At 41.7% G+C, this 18,976-nt stretch overlaps 1 protein-coding gene across 1 annotated transcript in view; it reads right to left on the bottom strand.

Moving 5' to 3' along the window:
* kcnh3 (potassium voltage-gated channel, subfamily H (eag-related), member 3) overlaps positions 1–9,045 on the bottom strand; it is a 220,545-nt gene extending 211,500 nt beyond the window's left edge. Inside the window, 1 exon segment of the mRNA XM_064944534.1 lies at positions 8,970–9,045. Coding sequence (XP_064800606.1) covers positions 8,970–9,045 — 76 coding nt within the window.
* Positions 9,046–18,976: the final 9,931 nt, after the last annotated feature.

Raw genomic sequence — 18,976 nt, forward strand, 5'->3', positions numbered from 1 at the left:
CTCAAACACGAATCGTTTGGGCGGCTGCCGTTCACAAAGAAATATTTTGCTTATCTTCACGGCAGTCAAGCAATGCATTCCGCCAAAATGAGTTCACAATATAGTCAGGTTGCGGCCACAACTAGACCTCGTTTCAAATGTATCAAGTAATAATCGTATTTGTATACCTAGCAATCAACAATGCACACTTTTACTCAGTCACAAATGACAGCTCCAATGAATAATCCCCCTATGGTGAACGACATTTGAATGAGAGACTTGTTTTCATCGTTCGCCTGTAGGGCGTTCTGCATACCCCCTATAGTGAAAGAGATGTGATCTAGAGGCTTGTAGATTTATGACCAAAGTTCCCTCTAAACTGCGCAGGGGAACAGTAGCCCCAAGAATGCTACGCATATCCCTGGGACTGCCACGCAGAAGAAATACTGTATCAGCTCACAGATTGAATTTCACTCAATTTTCGAGAGTTTTCCCTGTTAGTTAACACTATCAATGTTTCCCTTTGCTGTGGCAAATGGGATCGAATCAACCCAATATTAGCCATGCTCAATGCAACATGCCTAAACAAAACAAACTATGCAAAAGATTTTGTTGTAGGCAGAACACATCGGAGTAGGATTATATTGCAGTGATACACATGACTCAGCCTTACTCTACACAGACCAGTGCGGCATAACCAATCAGAGCTGCAGTAGGCCTATATGCAAATAGACCATTGCCATATATGGATATGTGCCATTTACTTTGAACTGGACTGTGTTTACAGCCGGGTTGTGAGGAGCGAGAGCGGCATGTATCCAAGTGTGCACATTTTGTTCATATCCTTTGCTAGTTAGTGAGTTATTAGCCCAGTTATAGATCATGTGTAGTCAGCAATAGGAGAAGGACTGCAGAGGGTAACATAATTTGTCTGATTCTCTGTAATAATTGTATGAAAATAATGGAAATAATAATGCATTTTATTTTGTAAAGTGGTTTCTTGCATCAAACACCACAACACTATTTTCAGCCACCGCCATGTCTGAAGGACAAGTGGACAAAAAGGTTAATGTCAAGCCCTGCATGTTTCTTTTCAAAAGTCTCATGGAATGTAGGCCTACATTGAACACCACACATTGGCTTCTACTGTGTGCTGAACAGCTATTTCCATGTTAAAATATTTTGTGATGGATTTTCTCCATTGTATTTGATGGTAGGACACTGGTAGTTATACATTATGATCAAATAGGTCACAGTATCCTACTTGGCCACTGTTAAAACTGTAACTTAAAGTGGGTACAGCCTCAGTGATCACAGTAAAAGCGCATTGGAAGTTGCAAAGATTTTTCAAAATGTTCAATTTTGAGCTCAGCAGGCCTGAAATTTGCTCAGTACCGAGAAGAATTTGAGGGAACATTGATCATGACTCTTTTCAGTTCATAATTCCCCGGTAGGGGGTGCTGCATTCTCTGGGCATTACTGAATCAAATGAACAAAACGAGAAGAAACATTGGTTCCTCTACCTGAACCAGTGGATAGGATCCATCAGTAAAAAGAGCCAAACTTCCCATCACTACTCTCTATGCCTCTAGTCGACGATGTGTTCTGTTCCTCTCCGTGTCTGTCTGGCACCCCAACAGGCTTGCCCCAGCAAGAACCAATGGGAAGAGGCAACTGTAGGCGCAATGGATTCTGGACATTGTAGTTAACTACAATTGTCCCACAGTTGAGAGGACCGGCGCGTTGTGATGACAGAAAAAAGAATAACTAAATGGAATTCAAATAATTGAACCAACGTCAGTGAATTAGTTATTTAAAAAACTAAAATAAGCAAAACTTTTGGCTAATCGCTCAGCATTACTAGGCTATGTAGGGAATAGGGTGTCATTTGGGATGCACACCCAGTCATTATAAATGTGCAAGAGCAACCCTAATTGATGGGCTCATTAATTGTGCTCTTAAATCCCAGTCTGAATGAAAAATGCAGTTAGGCTATTGTGTCTCTCAGAGACATGAAACAATCTATGCTGTACTGCAGCAGGATCATGAATGTGGGTGTTGTTCTGTGTTCATCTGTCAAATCTTCTCTCCTTCTCCTCCCTCTCTCCTCCCCGTTGCTCTCTCTCTTCACCCCACTCTCCCGCTGTGAGGCCTCTTCCCTGGGGCAGCCATGATCCTGTCCACAGCTGATAATGAGAAGCAGATTGTGCCTCTGACCTGGAGCTAGTGTACTGCCCTGGGGAGCAGCCTGATACAATACAAACACCCAACACAACACACACTCTTTATACAACACTACACTGCTTCCTTCTGCCCTGCAGCCGTTTACACTGAGCCAAAACTGCTGAAACGGTGGCTGTCTCCGTTCTTATTGGTATACGCTGTTGGTCCTGCATGGCCATCCTTTCAATTAAATTGGAGATGTTTCTTTGACCATTCATCGAGAGACTACTAGTTGTTTCTACACAACATATTCAAATAATAATATTCTCTCTGTATCTAGACAAAATGTGTAGTGTGCATTGTTCCTGTCAATAGTGCATAGTGAGTACTGTGAAATACACTACAGCATGTTTCATACCAGTGGATACACTAAACCACTACCAGGGCCAGTGCCACATCACAATCTTTATCCCCCACCCAGAGAAAACAATGATTATTGTCTAAGACAGCCGTAGGAAAGACACCTGGCTGTGATAACCATGCTCTGTTGCTAATCGGACCAATTTCCCTCCCTGCTTTCATCACCTCACAATGGACCACTTCAGCAGAGCAGGTGAAGAACACCTATAGCCTGGAGGTGTGTGCCATACAGAAAACAGTCAATTGGAATGGGTGGTGGAGACTGGTAGAAAGGTATGTAAGGGATGGAGAGGTGGTGGGAAGGGAGGTGGGGGGACTGGGAAGGGAGGAGAGGGGAGTGAGGGGAGAGAGAGAAAGACTGGCAAGTGAGAGAGGAAGAGGAAGCGAAAGAGGTCTGGGGAAAGGAGAGATTGTGTCTGGTCTGTCCCACAGAGGTCCATCTGATGAACAGACGTACTCTAACCTGATTATCACAGACCAGGATGGCAGAATGAATATGGCTGATTGACTTATTCAAAATTTGAGTGGTTTATGTCTGATTAAGGGGTTTTAAGGGAGAAAGAAAATAAAGTGATTCTAATATAGGACTTGCAAGTGATGGTAATGGTGATAGTTGTGATGGTCATGGTGGTGCTGGTCATGGTGGAGGTTGTGATGTCATGGTGGTGCTGATCATGGTGGTTGTGATGGTCATAGTGGTGGTGGTGGTTGTGATGGTCATGGTTGTGATGGTTATGATGGTGGTGGTCATGGCTGTGATGGTCATGGTTGTGATGGTCATGGTTATGATGGTGGTAGTGGTGGTTGTGATGGTCATGTTTGTGATGGTTATGATGGTGGTGGTCATGGTTGTGATGGTCATGGTTATGATGGTGGTGGTGGTGGTTGTGATGGTCATGGTTGTGATGATCATGGTGGTGGTTGTGATGGTTATGATGGTGCTGTTAATTGTGGTTTATGTGATGGTCATGATGGTGCTGCTCATGGTGGTGTTTGTGATGGTCATGGTGGTGCTGGTCATGGTGGTGTTTGTGATGGTCATGGTGGTGGTGGTGACATATGGCAACTGTACATCCCAAAATACAGTCATGTTTGGATGGGGATGTGAGAGTGGGTGATGAGTCAATTACGTAACCACACCATGAAATACAGAAAGAGGCTTTGTAGCTTGGCCTGTTGTTGTATATCAGAGAGTGGTGGTAAACGGCATGCGTCACACCAAGAGGGATGAAAGAAGGTGCCATCGCTCTCAAACAAGTTGGGGAAAGTAAAAACATACGTCATACGGAGAGGGGGCTGATGAATAAGGTCAGCATCATCATGTTTCCTTCCAGAAGTATGACTCAGGTTCGAGGTGTGACACTGGGGAGACAGGTGTATGAATGTGAGACTAGGCATGGCTTGGCTGTGGCCTTCAGGCCCCACAGCATCTGCTACAGTGTTATGATAAAGGCATGAGGTGGATAAACCTTCCTTGTGAATCTGGAGTCAGGCACTCAGTTGATCGTTTGGAGCCAACTGGGTTTGAACCGTTGTCTCCTGCGTCCTGTACTCTACAAGACTGTTTACGCAAGTCTTGCTGTCTGGAAGGTTACTCATCAAACCAGTCTATGGGCCCTGGTCAAAGGTAGTGCACTATATAGGGAATAAAGTGCCATTTGGGACACATTCAGGGAAGAGTCCGTACAGACTAGAGACTGGGACAAAGCTAAACTCTGCTTTGATTCTCTCTCTCTTTACTGTGTTATCGTTGGCTTAATGAGAGCTTTAAAAGGTGTTGTGTTGCTCTGTATGTGTCAGACCGTTTATAAAACACAAATCTCTGTGTTTGTTTGTCGCAGGCAGCATCGAGATGCAAGAACAAAATGGCTTTGTATTTAGCTCCGCGGGTGCTTTGTAAAACGCTTAGGCTCCGACTCTCTGCAGATCCCACTTCTGACAGCACCAAGGCCATCATGAATCCTTGGCGTCCATGGGAGTTAATTGCAATGACTGCACTTAGATTGCTGGAGGTGGATAATTAGGGAGAAGAGTAAACGAACAACACAAATAGAAAGAAAAGAAAGGCCTGTGTCTTTGTAGCTCTATCAAGAGAGAGAGTGGATCTATTTTGGGTGAGCCAGAGTTCATTTGGATGCAGGATAGTAGGAAAGAAAGTGTGTGGATGGATCGTTGTTGGAAGATCCAGCATTCGTTAATCTGGATATCACTGTATACAGTTGAAGTCGGAAGTTTACATACACTTAGGTTGGAGTCATTAAAACTCATTTTTCAACCACTCCACAATTGTCTTGTTAATTATCAAACTATAGTTTGGCAAGTCGGTTAGGGCATCTACTTTGTGCATGACACAAGTAATTCTTCCAACAATTGTTTACATACAGATTATTTCACTTATAATTCACTGTATCACAATTCCAGTGGGTCCGAAGTTTACATACACTAAGTTGACTGTGCCCTTAAACAATTTGGAAAATTCCAGAAAATGATGTCATGGTTTAGAAGCTTCTGATGGGCTAATTGACATCATTGGAGTCAATTGGAGGTGCACCTGTGGATGTATTTCAAGGCCTACCTTTAAACTCAGTGCCTCTTTGCTTGACATCATGGGAAAATCAAAAGAAATCAGCCAAGACCTCAGCCAAGAAACAATTGTAGACCTCCACAAGACCGGTTCATCCTTTGGAGCAATTTCCAAATGCCTGTAGGTACCACACTCATCTGTACAAACAATAGTATGCAAGTATAAACACCATGGGACCACGCAGCTGTCATGCCGCTCAGGAAGGAGACGTGTTCTGTCTCCTAGAGATGAACATACTTTGGTGTGAAAAGTGCAAATCAATCCCAGAACAACAGCAAATTACATTGTGAAGATGCTGGAGGAAAAAGTATTTATATCTACAGTAAAACGAGTCCTATATCGACATAACTTGAAAGGCCGCTCAGCAAGGAAGAAGCCACTGCTCCAAAACCGCCATAAAAAAAAGCCAGACTATGGTTTGCAGCTGCACATGGGAGCAAAGATCGTACTTTTTCGAGAAATGTCCTCTGGTCTGATGAAACAAAAATAAAACTGTTTGGCCATAATGACCATCGTTATGTTTGGAGGAAAAAGGGGGGGGGTGGCTTGCAAGCCGAAAAACACCATCCCAACCGTGAAGCATCTCAAGACATCAGTCAGGAAGTTAAAGCTTGGTCGCAAATGGGTCTTCCAAATGGACAATGACCGCAAGCATACTTCCAAAGTTGTAGCAAAATGGCTTAAAGACAACAAAGTCAAGGTATTGGAGTGGCTATCACAAAGCCCTGACCTCAATCCTATAGAAGATATGTGGGCAGAACTGAAAAAGTGTGTGTGAGCAAGGAGTTCTACAAACCTGACTCAGTTACAGCAGCTCTGTCAAGAGGAATGGGCCAAAATTCACCCAACTTATTGTGGGAAGCTTGTGGAAGGCTACCTGAAACCCTTGACCCAAGTTAAGCAATTTAATGGCAGTTCTACCAAATGCTAATTGAGTGTATGTACACTTCTGGCCCACTGGGAATGTGATGAAAGAAATAAAAGCAGAAATAAATCATTCTCTCTACTATTATTCTGACATTTCCCATTCTTAAAAAAAAGTGGTGATCCTAATTGACCTAAGACAGGGATTTTTTTACTATGATTAAATTTCAGGAATTGTGAAAAACTGCGTTTAAATGTATTTGGCTAAGGTGTATGTAAACTTCCAACTTCAACTGTTGTCGTTGGAAGTTTAAACACGGGACAGACTTTTTCCCTTCTCATTTCTGGCTGCTCAATGGATAGTTGAGTCACTTGGTTGGTTTGGACTACAGTCAAACTGATGAAGTGACTCCATTGTGTACTTGTGACTGGTGCCAAATGAATTAGGCTAAATGGTTCGGATAAAGTCAGTTACCGAGGGTGGGTGCTCAAACTAATGGTAGGCCTCAATCAAGTCTATATGGTAAATGATTTATTGTGCTCAATGAAAGTCTATGGTTTAATACCAAAGAACCTACAAGTAGAGATCAATTGTTCACGAGAATCACATCTTTGAGGAAATCTTGGTTTGAAAGAACCCTGAAATGATAAGCAAGGTCATGCCTTCTAACTCAACAATGGAGCATCTCGCCTGCTCTCAAGAAAGACCAAGGACTGTTTTTCCTCCATAATTGAGTTTATTTTTTTCAAAGGAGAGCTCTCTTGGAGTCATACAACACAATGGATGCACATGCCAATGACAGAGAATTGAATACAAATCATTACTAACAAGGGTGAGCAGAGGAAATGTCGAGGAAATCCATTGATTGACAGGTGAAGCACACATGCCCTCACACTGCAGCATACACCATTCAATAATCACAGACTGCCCTGATTGCCCGTATCTATGTAGGCTTATGCTGGTGTTCCAATACAACAGTCCTTGTATTACAGTGACTAAATTACTGCATATACTGCTGAAGAGCCACATTAAGGTAGAAAACACAATTTGATCTTATCCAATATTTTCACCGAAATGAAACAAGCTACCTAATAAGATTAGTTATAGCTTAAAGGGGTACCAATTCCCACCAGCAGTGCTGCCTCTGTCTATACCAGACTACGAGCTGTGCATAGGGTCTCCGACCACTAGGGGGACCCAAACTATTTTTGTTATATGTACATGGCATAAATCATGGCAAAAGGGCCCCAAAACGCTAGACAGATCACGACCTGCCCACCAGACTAAGTTATTCCATATCAATCACAAGTGTTGGTAAAATGAGCTGCAGTGAGTGAGTGAGCCTTGTTCGTCGGCTCTTATCTTCCTCTAGAGGAGAGGGTGAGGACGGATCGTTGGAATGGATGAGATTGGATCTGCCTCTCTCATTGTTCACTCTGGTGTCAGATGACGCTTTTATCAAGCTTTCACACATAAATGGTTTAGGGGAAAGACTCATTCACCCAACTCACAGACTAAGGCAGGCTCCATCACAATGGATCAAAAGGCATCTGCAAGTTTATGATGTTATTTTGATGTTTGATAATCCAAGATTCTCCACTAACAGTATGTGATGAATTTGTTTATAATTCTTGCTAAATATTAAATCCATGAAATGAAATCCTTTAAGAAAAGGTTTAATTAAAAAAAAAAAATCCACATTGAAGAGGCCTAATGTGCTCTGTAAGAATAAGAAAAAATGTATTGATAGGCCTACTCTTGTGTTTTTGTTTGTAATGTTTTGTGTCAACAATTTTCACGAAGGATGTATAGATTTTTATAACACACCTGAATTTGTCTTCTTCAAAATGCATGGAATTTCAATACAAATCCAAAATAAACGCAGCGAGACACACAAGGCTCGAGCAGCCCTGCTTGGAACTTGACCGCCCACATCCCCAGCATGCGCCCTAAACCCAACCAACGCGCACGGGCTGCTCATCGCATCTGTTCACAACTACCCTCCTCTGACAGAAGCCGCTTTGAAACTCCCGCTTTCAGAAAGTGTTTACTGATTTAATTATATAAAAATAGGCAGCTTTAAAAGAACATGAATTAACATATCGTTCTCTGATCAAAACACATATCAAAGTTGGAGACAGCTGAGGTGAATGGTGATAGATGGACATTAGCATCCAGTGCATTATTAAACAATGGACCGCAGTATTGCAGTTTAACAGGTGCGCTATCTCGGTATTCTAATAACGCCGACACTTATTAATCAAGCGAGCCCTGTTTATCCATGTCTATCCACGTGCACAAAGGTATTAAAGCTTGGAAATGGTTTTATGCAACGTTGACGATCCAAACATGCGTACGTGTGCATGTGCGCTCATCGCTATCATAAAACTAGCACCTATATTTAAGATTAACCAACCCAAACATGTATTTTCTGACCAAAGACACCATGATAACAAAATGCATATTTTCTTAGCGTTTTATTGTTCCTCTCGACAAAATAACGTCCGTGATGAAGTCCATATTATTAATACAAAAACGGATTTTCTTAATGTTAAATCAGTCATGTCCCATTTTGCTGTATTGTTATGCAGCACATACTTAATAGTAAGCAGAGAAAGGGTTAGAATACGATGTGTTTACAAAAAGGCTACATAGACCGCAAAGCACCAGAACGTGCTCAGTTGCGCCAGACAGAAACCATTGAACAAAGAAATCCCACAAAGCTAGCCAACGCCAACTTTTCTTTTAAGCCAATTTTCGAAAACGTCAGCTATCGATTATAATAATAGGTAAAGTCCAGACAATGCATTAACGCACGAAAATTGATGATACATTGAAGTGAAATCAATGTGGGTGTTTTGTCAATAACAGCGTACTGGGTAGGATATAAGCAGGCTCTGACAGTCCAAAGCAATAGAGGCTTTTAGGCGACCTATGACCTGGAGGTTGGCTACTTACGGGTACCATCGAAGCGGGTGGCGATAGTGTCCAGGAAGGTGTTCTGCGGGGCCAGCAGACCCCTCATCACCGGCATCCTGGTCCGGGTCGACTGGGTCCTCCTGCCTAGGCGACCCGGGGCAGTGGACTCCTGGTCGGACCCAAACCCGGGCAAGAACCTGGATGTTCCGGGCGCGCATCCTAGCCCCTGGAGGAGCGCGCCGATCCGAGATACGCGTGGCTCCACTTTGAGACCGGGGTTGTGACCATATCCTTCAAAAGAAAACGTGCATACAGGGTCTTGGAGAACACAAACCTGGCACCAGCTTTTAGCTATAGACGACCAGGTATAAATAACTTAGTGTGTTCATCTGTTGCAATGACTCTGTTGTTGAACCAGCACAGGGTAAGGACAGCGCAAGTTTCGGTGCTGAGGCTGTGAACTGAACTCCGGAGGAAAGCTCCTCCTCGGCAGTATACAGTACAGCGCGCGCTCTCCCCCTTCGCTGTTCCCTCTCCCCCTCGCGGTTGCTTGGTTTCTCTTAGTTACTTATGCGAGCAGATGTCATGTCACGTGATGCATTTGGGGGACTACTTCCAGAGGCCTATGCTCCTGAGTGCATTGGAGAGGCTTGGCAGGGTGATGATCCCTTGTGATGCCCACAGACTTTCCTTTGGGTTGAATGAGGATTTGACACTAGTAGAGCCCTCTTGAACAGAATAAAGGAGCTCCAATGTTGTAAGCATGTCATATACCATATCTCTCCAACTCACTCCATAACCCAAAAGTGTTATTCCATGAAATGAGTGCTTTGTGTCCCTTTGATATTTTAAGTAGGAATTGTGCACGAATATGGAATTTTAAAAGCCTGCTATATTCAATGAAGTGCCCTTTAATATAGACCACATAGATAATTGAATAAATCAGATTTTATATGAATAATGACTTCTGCATTTTGACATGTCCCTACATGCACCCTCTGTGACTTCCAAGAAGATTTTAATCCACTTATCCTCAAAGTTTTCACCATCATTGTAAGGCCCTAGTTATTTTGTTGCTTTGACAAAGTCATTTATGAAGATTATTTATTTAATGTGATTAATTTTAAGGTTAAAAAAAAGTCCCTCAGTTTAAGGGCCACCCTGTTTCGTGAACCGATCTCTCGTTTTATTATGGTGAAACTATTCCTTTTCCACAAAAATTCATGAACATCTAATAGTCAAATCATAGTGTAAAAGCGGGTGGGTTGGTTCTACCCTTTTTGGCAAAATTCTGGTGTTTTGTGTTAGAAAACTGAGTGGGTCAAGCATAGCATGTCAACTCTGTTACCCATAGACAGGCTAGACATTTTTAAACAATTTCATTTTTTTTGTGAAGCTTGCATTCAATTGCCCATCCATGTTGTACACAACAAGATCTCCATTCCCCCTGTCACAAGGGGATTGATGGCTGATTTAAGATGAATTGTCAACCCTGTTACTTTATTTGGCACTTGTGTAGTTAATCCGACCCTCTCTGCCTAGTCATCGCCATTTTACCTGCTGTTGTTGTGTTAGCTGAGTAGCTGTTGTTGTCTCACCTGCTGTTTTAGCAAGATCTCCCAATCAAGACCTGCGATTACTTTATGCCTTGTTGTATGTCTCTCTCAAATATCAATATGCCCTGTATACTGTTGCTCAGGTTAGTTATCATTGTTTTAGTTTACAATGGAGCCCCTAGTTCCACTCCTCGCACCTCTTGATACCTCCTTTGTCCCACCTCCCACACATGTGGTGACCTCACCCATTATAACCAGAATGTCCAGAGATACAACCTCTCTTATCCTCACCCAGTGCCTGGGCTTACCTCCGCTGTACCCGCACCCCACCATCCCCCTGTCTGCACATTATGCCCTGAATATATTCTACCACGCCCATAAATCTGCTCCTTTTATTCCTTGTCCCCAACGCTCTAGGCGACCAGTTTTGATAGACTTTAGCCGCACCCTCATCCTACTCCTCCTCTGTTCCTCGGGTGATGTGGAGGTAAACCCAGGCCCTGGGTAACACGGTCACCACTGATAAATCCGTGATAATCGAAAACATCAACAAGCATTTCTCAACAGCTGGCTATGCCTTCCTCCTGGCTACTCGAACCTCGGCCAACAGCTCCTCAGACTCAGTAGCCTCGGTTTTTCTAATGCCTTGCCTGGTTCACCAACTACTTTGCAGACAGAGTTCAGTGTGTCAAATTGGAGGGCATGTTGTCCGGTCCTCTGGCAGTCTCTATGGGGGTACCACAGGGTCCAATTCTCGGGCCGACTCTTTTCTCTGTATATATCAATGATATTGCTCTTGCTACGGGCGATTCCCTGATCCACCTCTACACAGACGACACCATTCTGTATACTTCTGGCCCTTCCTTGGACACTGTGCTATCTAACCTCCAAACGAGCTTCAATGCCATTCAACACTCCTTCCGTGTCCTTCAACTGCTCTTAAACGCTAGTAAAATCAAATGTATGCTTTTCAACCATTCGCTGCCAGCACCCGCATGCCCGACTAGCATCACCACCCTGGATGGTTCCGACCTAGAATATGTGGACATCTATAAGTACCTAGGTGTATGGCTAGACTGCAAACTCTCCTTCCAGACTCATATCAAACATCTCCAATCCAAAATCAAATCTAGAGTCGGCTTTCTATTTCGCAACAAAGCCTCCTTCACTCACGCCGCAAAACTTACCCTAGTAAAACTGACTATCCTACCGATCCTCGACTTCGGCGATGTCATCTACAAAATAGCTTCCAATACTCTACTCAGCAAACTGGATGCAGTTTATCACAGTGCCATCCGTTTTGTTACTAAAGCACCTTATACCACCCACCACTGCTGCCTGTATCCTCTAGTCGGCTGGCCCTCGCTACATATTCGTCGCCAGACCCACTGGCTCCAGGTCATCTACAAGTCTATGTTAGGTAAAGCTCCGCCTTATCTCAGTTCACTGGTCACGATGGCAACACCCACCCGTAGCACGCGCTCCAGCAGGTGTATCTCACTGATCATCCCTAAAGCCAAAACCTCATTTGGGCGCCTTTCCTTCCAGTTCTCTGCTGCCTGCGATTGGAACGAATTGCAAAAATCTCTGAAGTTGGAGACTTTTATCTCCCTCACCAACTTTAAACATCTGCTATCTGAGCATCTAACCAATCGCTGCAGCTGTACATAGTCCATCAGTATATAGCCCACCCAATTTACCTACCTCATCCCCATACTGTCTTTATTTTATTTACTTTTCTGCTCTTTTGCACACCAGTATCTCTACCTGCACATGCTCATCTGATCATTTATCACTCCAGTGTTAATCTGCTAAATTGTAATTATTCACTCCTATGGCCTATTTATTGCCTACCTCCTCATGCCTTTTGCACACAATGTATATAGGTAATTTTTTTCTACTATGTTATTGACTTGTTTATTGGTTATTGTTTACTCCATGTGTAACTCTGTGTTGTTGTCTGGTCAAACTGCTATGCTTTATCTTGGCCAGGTCACAGTTGCAAATGAGAACTTGTTCTCAACTAGCCTACCTGGTTAAATAAAGGTGAAATAAAAAATAAAATAAAAACTTAATAGGCATTTATGAGTTTATGACAGAATGTCAAAAGTAGGTGAACTCCAACGTTTTTTTCACCAAGTTACACATCTCAAAAGGCACTGCGAATTGGTGGAAAGACCTCAAAATATAGGCAAAATCCAAGTATATTTCATTCTGGCTTAAACAAAATCTGCCCAAAAACAAAATAATATGTACAGATAGGCCAAACAGCCCCAACATGTGTTTCTCTCCGGTGCAGTTGCTATGGTGGCAGGCAGCTGCTGTGCTTCAATGGTGCCGGTCAGATTAGGGAATCAATTTTGACCTGTCCCAACATACAATAACAAATCCACAATAGGCCTGTAAAACATGTCCCCCCGAAAAACGAAAACCCAATTATGTTCCCAGGGGAGTACTAAACTTTCCTTCATTGCTTGAATCAATGCCACAGAGGTGAAAGCCTTTGACATGTTACTCCCTTTCTATCTGTGTTTTGAGATGTTTGAGATGTTTTGGTGCCTCCTCGATAGTAAATAGGCTATATTCAGAACATGAAGACGCGTAAAGGTCATGCAGTGCAGACGGTTCATCATCAGGAATAAATAAACAATGTTTATTCAGTCCCAACACGGTTCCCTTGAATAGTAATTTGACTTGTTCATGTTTTAGTATTGATTAAAATAAAAGTTGGTTGCGCAAACACATTTCGAGGGAATTGAAAGTCCTTAATGAGCGGTCCTCCAGAGAGGCCGCCTTTCTGCATGTACAGTGAAATCCTGCCATCTTCTGGCCAAGTTGCTCCTTATGGCTTCCCCTGGATAACACAGCCACGAAGTCAGATTCCAATGCCATAAAGTCAAAACTGGCTTTTTTTGTCTTAATTTAAGGTTTGGGTAAGGCATAAGGTTAACAGTGTGGTTAGGTTAGGTTTAAAAATTGTAGAAATGGGCGGGGTTTAGCCAAATGTATGACTTTGACATGTTAACCATAGATGACTAACAGGTGGTGCTGTTTTGACGCCACCGCAAAGCCGTTTTGGTACTCCTCCATTGTATTTGTTTTGGGGGGGAAGCTATAGAAATGCATTTATTTATGTCTACATTAGAGGAGAGGATTGGCAAACTCTGGTATGGAGGACTGCTCCTTCTCGGGAGTACCAATATGGCGAATGGTGGCTTCAAAACATCTCATTTGCTATTACATAGCATCAGCAATACAGGCTTTGTACACATCATTGGTGCCAATCCACTGTAATAAGATTTTCACCCAGCCTGTATTGAAGTAGGCCTCTGTGCCTTATAGCCTACAGTATAGTTTTAGTTATTTCTCCAATTGATTATTGGCTCAATACAACCTCTATGAGCTCTCAAAATATCAACCTAACATGTAAGGCTACTGTCAATTATTTTATTTTTATTAGCCTATACATTGAAGAATAGAGTTGAAGGAGCCTATATGTCATTAGACATTGTCCCTATGAAATTAAATGTGTTGGTGAAAGGGGCAATCTGTAGTTCAAACAATAACAAAGCGGCTATCTGCCTCAAGCTGAGGGATGGGGCTGGAGAAATGTAACCACTTAAATTCATAGACAGAATATGGATACAAGGACCAACAATCTATGATATGAAAATATACTTTTAACCATTTGAGGCTATACCGTAAGTTTACAATTACATTGTTTATCAATAATGTAGTAAAGCACTTATATTTTGGGTTGTGATGGGGTAGGCGAGTTTAACTAAGTTCATGTGGCATTTAGAAGTTAAATTCTTCAAACATTAATGGATATTGGGGTATGGATACTAAAAGGTGTCGAAAGCGTGACAGGGATGCTGGTCCATGTTGACTCCAAAGCTTCCCACAGTTATGTCAAGTTGGCAAGATTGCCTTTGGTTGGTGGACCATTCCTAATAGATACAGGAAACAGTTGAGTGTGAAAAACCCAGCAGTGTTGCAGTTCTTGACACACTCAAACTGGTGCACCTGGCACTTACTACCATACCCTGTTCAAAGGCATTTAAATATTTTGTCTTGCCCATTCACCGTCTGAATGGCACATATACACAATCCATGTCTCAAGGCTTAAAAATCCTTCTTTAACCTGTCTCCTCACCTTCATCTACACGGTTTGAAGTGGATTTAACAGGTGACATCAATAACAGATCATAGCTTTCACCTGGTCGGTCTATGTCATGGAAAGAGCAGGTGTCCCTGCTATGTTTTGTACTCTGAGTGTATATTATTAATTTAAAATTCCAAAAATGGACGCACCAATTGCAGATTGCCCCTTTATGCCAAAATTATTATTATTTAACCACCATCTCTCATTTGTGTATTCTTGCACTTGTGCAGCCCAATCTTTGCCGTGTAAAAGTCAATGTAGGCTCGGCTTAAAACGCACAAGGCTAAGCCAGATCAATAAAAGCAGGGTTATTCCTACAGTGGAAGAGTTGTTTGATATATTTTTGATATTTCCTAAAGATTCTTCTTGCTGCATTTGCGTAGCCGATCATCTCCATTTTACAGTGGTAAGGATAATGAATGACAGCCATCATCGCTGACACTGAATTAGGATACTAATCGACCTAGAACAACTGTGGTAGCACATATTTCCATATTCAATGAGGATAGCTGGAGGCCAAGGATAGTGGAGAGAGACTTGAGTTTAGAGAGTTGTAGCTCCCATTTATTTTATCCTTTCAATCATCCATTTTATTCCTATGAGTTGGGTATTGGATACACAACAGAAATAAAAGGGATAAATGCTGGAGTTTCTTCAAGAGGCATGGATTGTTTGGCACTCAACTAAAAGACAAAACCTTTTCTACATATACATTTTTTTTCTTTAAAAAATGGAAGCACCAATCACATTTAAGCCTAAATAATAATAATTTAACCACCATCGCTCATTTGCAAATTCTTGCACTTCTGCATCCCAAACCTTGGCTTGTAAAAGTCCATGTCGGCTCGGCTTTAAATGCAATTTACCCACAAAACAATGCGTGTGTCGTTTTAATTGATCTGGTTGAGCGTAATAACACCAGGGTTATTCCTACATTGGGAGAATTGTTCAGTATTTCCTAAAGAGGCTTCTTACTGCATGTGCATAGCCTATCATCTTCGTATTAGTGGTAATGAATGACAGACATAATCTCTGACACTGAATCAGGCTACTAATCAACCTAGAACAAGTGTGGTAGCACATATTTCCATATTCAATCATGATAGGCTTATGCTTTCCTGGAAGTAGCAGGAAACAAGTGAAATGGTTAGTGTAATTGATCGTTAGACCGATATAACCCAATCCACACGCACATCATTATAATAGTCCATGTTGTAGACTGTGGGACCGCAAGACATGTTATCATTTATATCAAAGGGGGTTTATTTAACCCTTCCAATATTCATTTTGTCTATAAAACTATCCCCGATCCAGTGTAAAGAATAATAAAATAACTAAATTAACTTATACATTTGTCTGCGGACCCATCACATCTTTTTGCTTAAACTATCTGAATTTACGGGTTTTACGCACCAACTAAACTTCTGGGAGAGCGCGATGATCCCCTTTAGATTGTCTAGCAACTTGTTCCCTCAGTTAATCACATCCTCTCTAGCCAAATCACCAACGGCACCCCACCCATAATGTACAACGTTGCACTCTGAAACGAACCCTCCCCCCTGGCAATAGCAACGACACCGCAGGAATCATTTTATTTTCTAAACGTGAAGAAGGCAGCTCATAACAGATTAGGCTACTTCATTACAGAATGAATTTCGTTCGTAGACTACAAATTCACAGTCATGCGTGACTGATGCCACTATGGGCCACCTTCTCTTCCGGATTAACCTGTTACGCAATGTCTGCAGACGACGACACGCACGGCGATAACGTAGGAACGCCAAAATTATTTGATAGCGCAGACAATCTACTATATTAACAAGATACTTCAGTGGCCGCTCTAACGATGAAAACAAACGTCTTCAAAAATCAAAGGCAATCCGGGGAGCGGCAGGATCAGGTGGGACCATTGTAGCCAATGAGAGGGCAGATACGCGGGTGCAACAGGCACAATAGTTTCCACTAGTTACCACAGCCAAAGTCAAAATTGGCTATATGGGTCATTCTTGGGCTCGGGCAATATTTCAGTCCCTCTGACTTTTTCTATTATATTTCAAGTATTGGGTCCCCAAAATGAAATGTTAAAAGATGTTGTATATATATTGAAATGTCCAGTATAATGAATTGAAATAAATATACATTAATTTACACTTAATTATGAAAAAAATCAAATTTTTTAACTGACACTAAGAATTGTGTCATGTCCCAAAGGCATTTCACTTAATTTTTACTTGGGAAATTACTAGTAAAATGTGTACATAATTCATAAATATTGCCATTAATGCAAACATATATTTGTGTTCTTTTGTTGAGAAAGAATTGTAATCAAATAAATGCATAACCATTGATTAAAAATCACACAATTCAGCTCTGGCCCTCCGTCTACAACCCTGTCACGCCAACCAAACTCCGACAATAAAAATGGTCAGTCCACTCTTATGTGCCATCATTAACAGGAAGTGACATCATTCAAAAATTTTCAACTGCATGGTACAGAAACAGGCAAATAATCACATTCTTTTATATCTGTATTTAAAAAAAAAAATTAAAGTCAGGTAGGGATCGTCGATCAGACCAACTCAAACCCGTTACATTAAATAAAGATGGAAAACTAGTACATATCAAAATTATACTTTAAACCATAAAAATATACAATCTATTAATTTCATGAACACTATGTGGTCTCCTGTCCTTCACCACATGAGGAGCAGAAGCCTATTTGAGCAACAACAAAAAAACTCAACCCTTTCACGTTTCATTGTAACAGGGTTGCTCTAGATCCTAAACTACTCAAGGATTATAGTGGTTACATGTATATATTCTAAGGCACAAAGGCCCTCCTTCTATATGTAAACACCTCGATCCAGTGCTAGACTACCTTCAGGCCACACATCCACAAGTGTCTGTATTGCACTTTTTTAGGGATGGGCCTTGCACACAGTATAAGCAGAGGCAACTTCCTGCTTTTCACAACAGAATTACACAAACGTGGATTCAAAGCTGGTACATGTACCTTTTTTGAGTCAAGCCATGGAAAAGGGGATCCTGATGGTGTGGGAGGAGCGTTGAAGAGAACGGAGGACAGGTTGTCTCTGTGAGACAAGCACATCAGTGAAGCTGTCCTTTCTGAAGAGTGCCGATGTTGAACGTATGATGGAGATGATGCCAAGCCCGATAAAAGCGGTGCCCTCCACCATGACAATACACCAGGTCATCACCCTTGCTCCTGGTGACCTGATGTCGCGTGATGTCGGCTGCCTTTGTTCAACAAAGAAGGACCTAAACTGTACATGCTTTAACTCACAGCACTTCAGTTTCAGACTGCTCCAGAACAGCCAACCAATGAGGGAAATCCACAACCTGTGGATGAAATCCAGTGGGGAAATCCAGGTCATCTTGGACAGTGGTGTGTAGTGGAATATGATGATGACCTTTACCCAGGCATCATCCTCAGCACGGATAAAATGAGTGTACAAATGAAATGTATGTATCGTGTAGGACCAAACAGATTTTTCTGGCCTTCTCGAGACAACATCCACTGGTATAAGTTTGATGAAGTCCTTGATGATTCCACCCCCACAGCGTGACATCCCGCCACGTAGAGCTTAAGAGAGATCTGTGGGCCAGACTCTCAGGAAGAAAACCATGAATGAATGAATATGGTTCTCCTGGGAAGAAGGATAGTCATGCTGATACTAGCGCTGTAGTTACAGCTGTTCTAGCATTCTAAATGCCATTGGAAAATGTTCTTACAGTTTGATGACACTTTTCTGATGAAACCTGTTGAATGTTATTAATTACCTTAATGTTGATGTTTTTATTTGTTTCAATATTTACTGCAGTTTTGTTAATAAAACCCAAATTATTTTTAATATATCTAATGTCCTTATTATATGGTTGCATACAATGACATGCAATGTTTTGGGGTAAATCTTGGGAGGGATTTTGATAGTAAACTCAATGCCGTTACAGTATTCAACCATGTCACCCTAGTCTCAACCCTGTCACATGACAATATTTGTTAAATAAAATGGTAAAGATGAATAAATAGGAATTGTAAGTTTTCTGAGTTCAGTCTGAAATGTTAAGGACAATCCCAAAAATGTTTGATAGGTTAAAATTCTAAAATACATTTTATTTAAATTATGATCCCACTGACACATAATGTGTCTATTTCAGGGTTTAATATAGCAAAATTCTGAGATTTTACATACATTTTATATTTATAATTTAATTTGTTTAGGGGACACATGAGCATTAGGTACATGTTGATTTTTATAAGTATCTTTCAGAATCATATTCAGACAACCATATTCAACGGGGTT

The sequence above is a fragment of the Oncorhynchus masou genome, chromosome 29 (genome assembly GCF_036934945.1).
Source record: "Oncorhynchus masou masou isolate Uvic2021 chromosome 29, UVic_Omas_1.1, whole genome shotgun sequence".
NCBI classification, from domain to species: domain Eukaryota; kingdom Metazoa; phylum Chordata; class Actinopteri; order Salmoniformes; family Salmonidae; genus Oncorhynchus; species Oncorhynchus masou.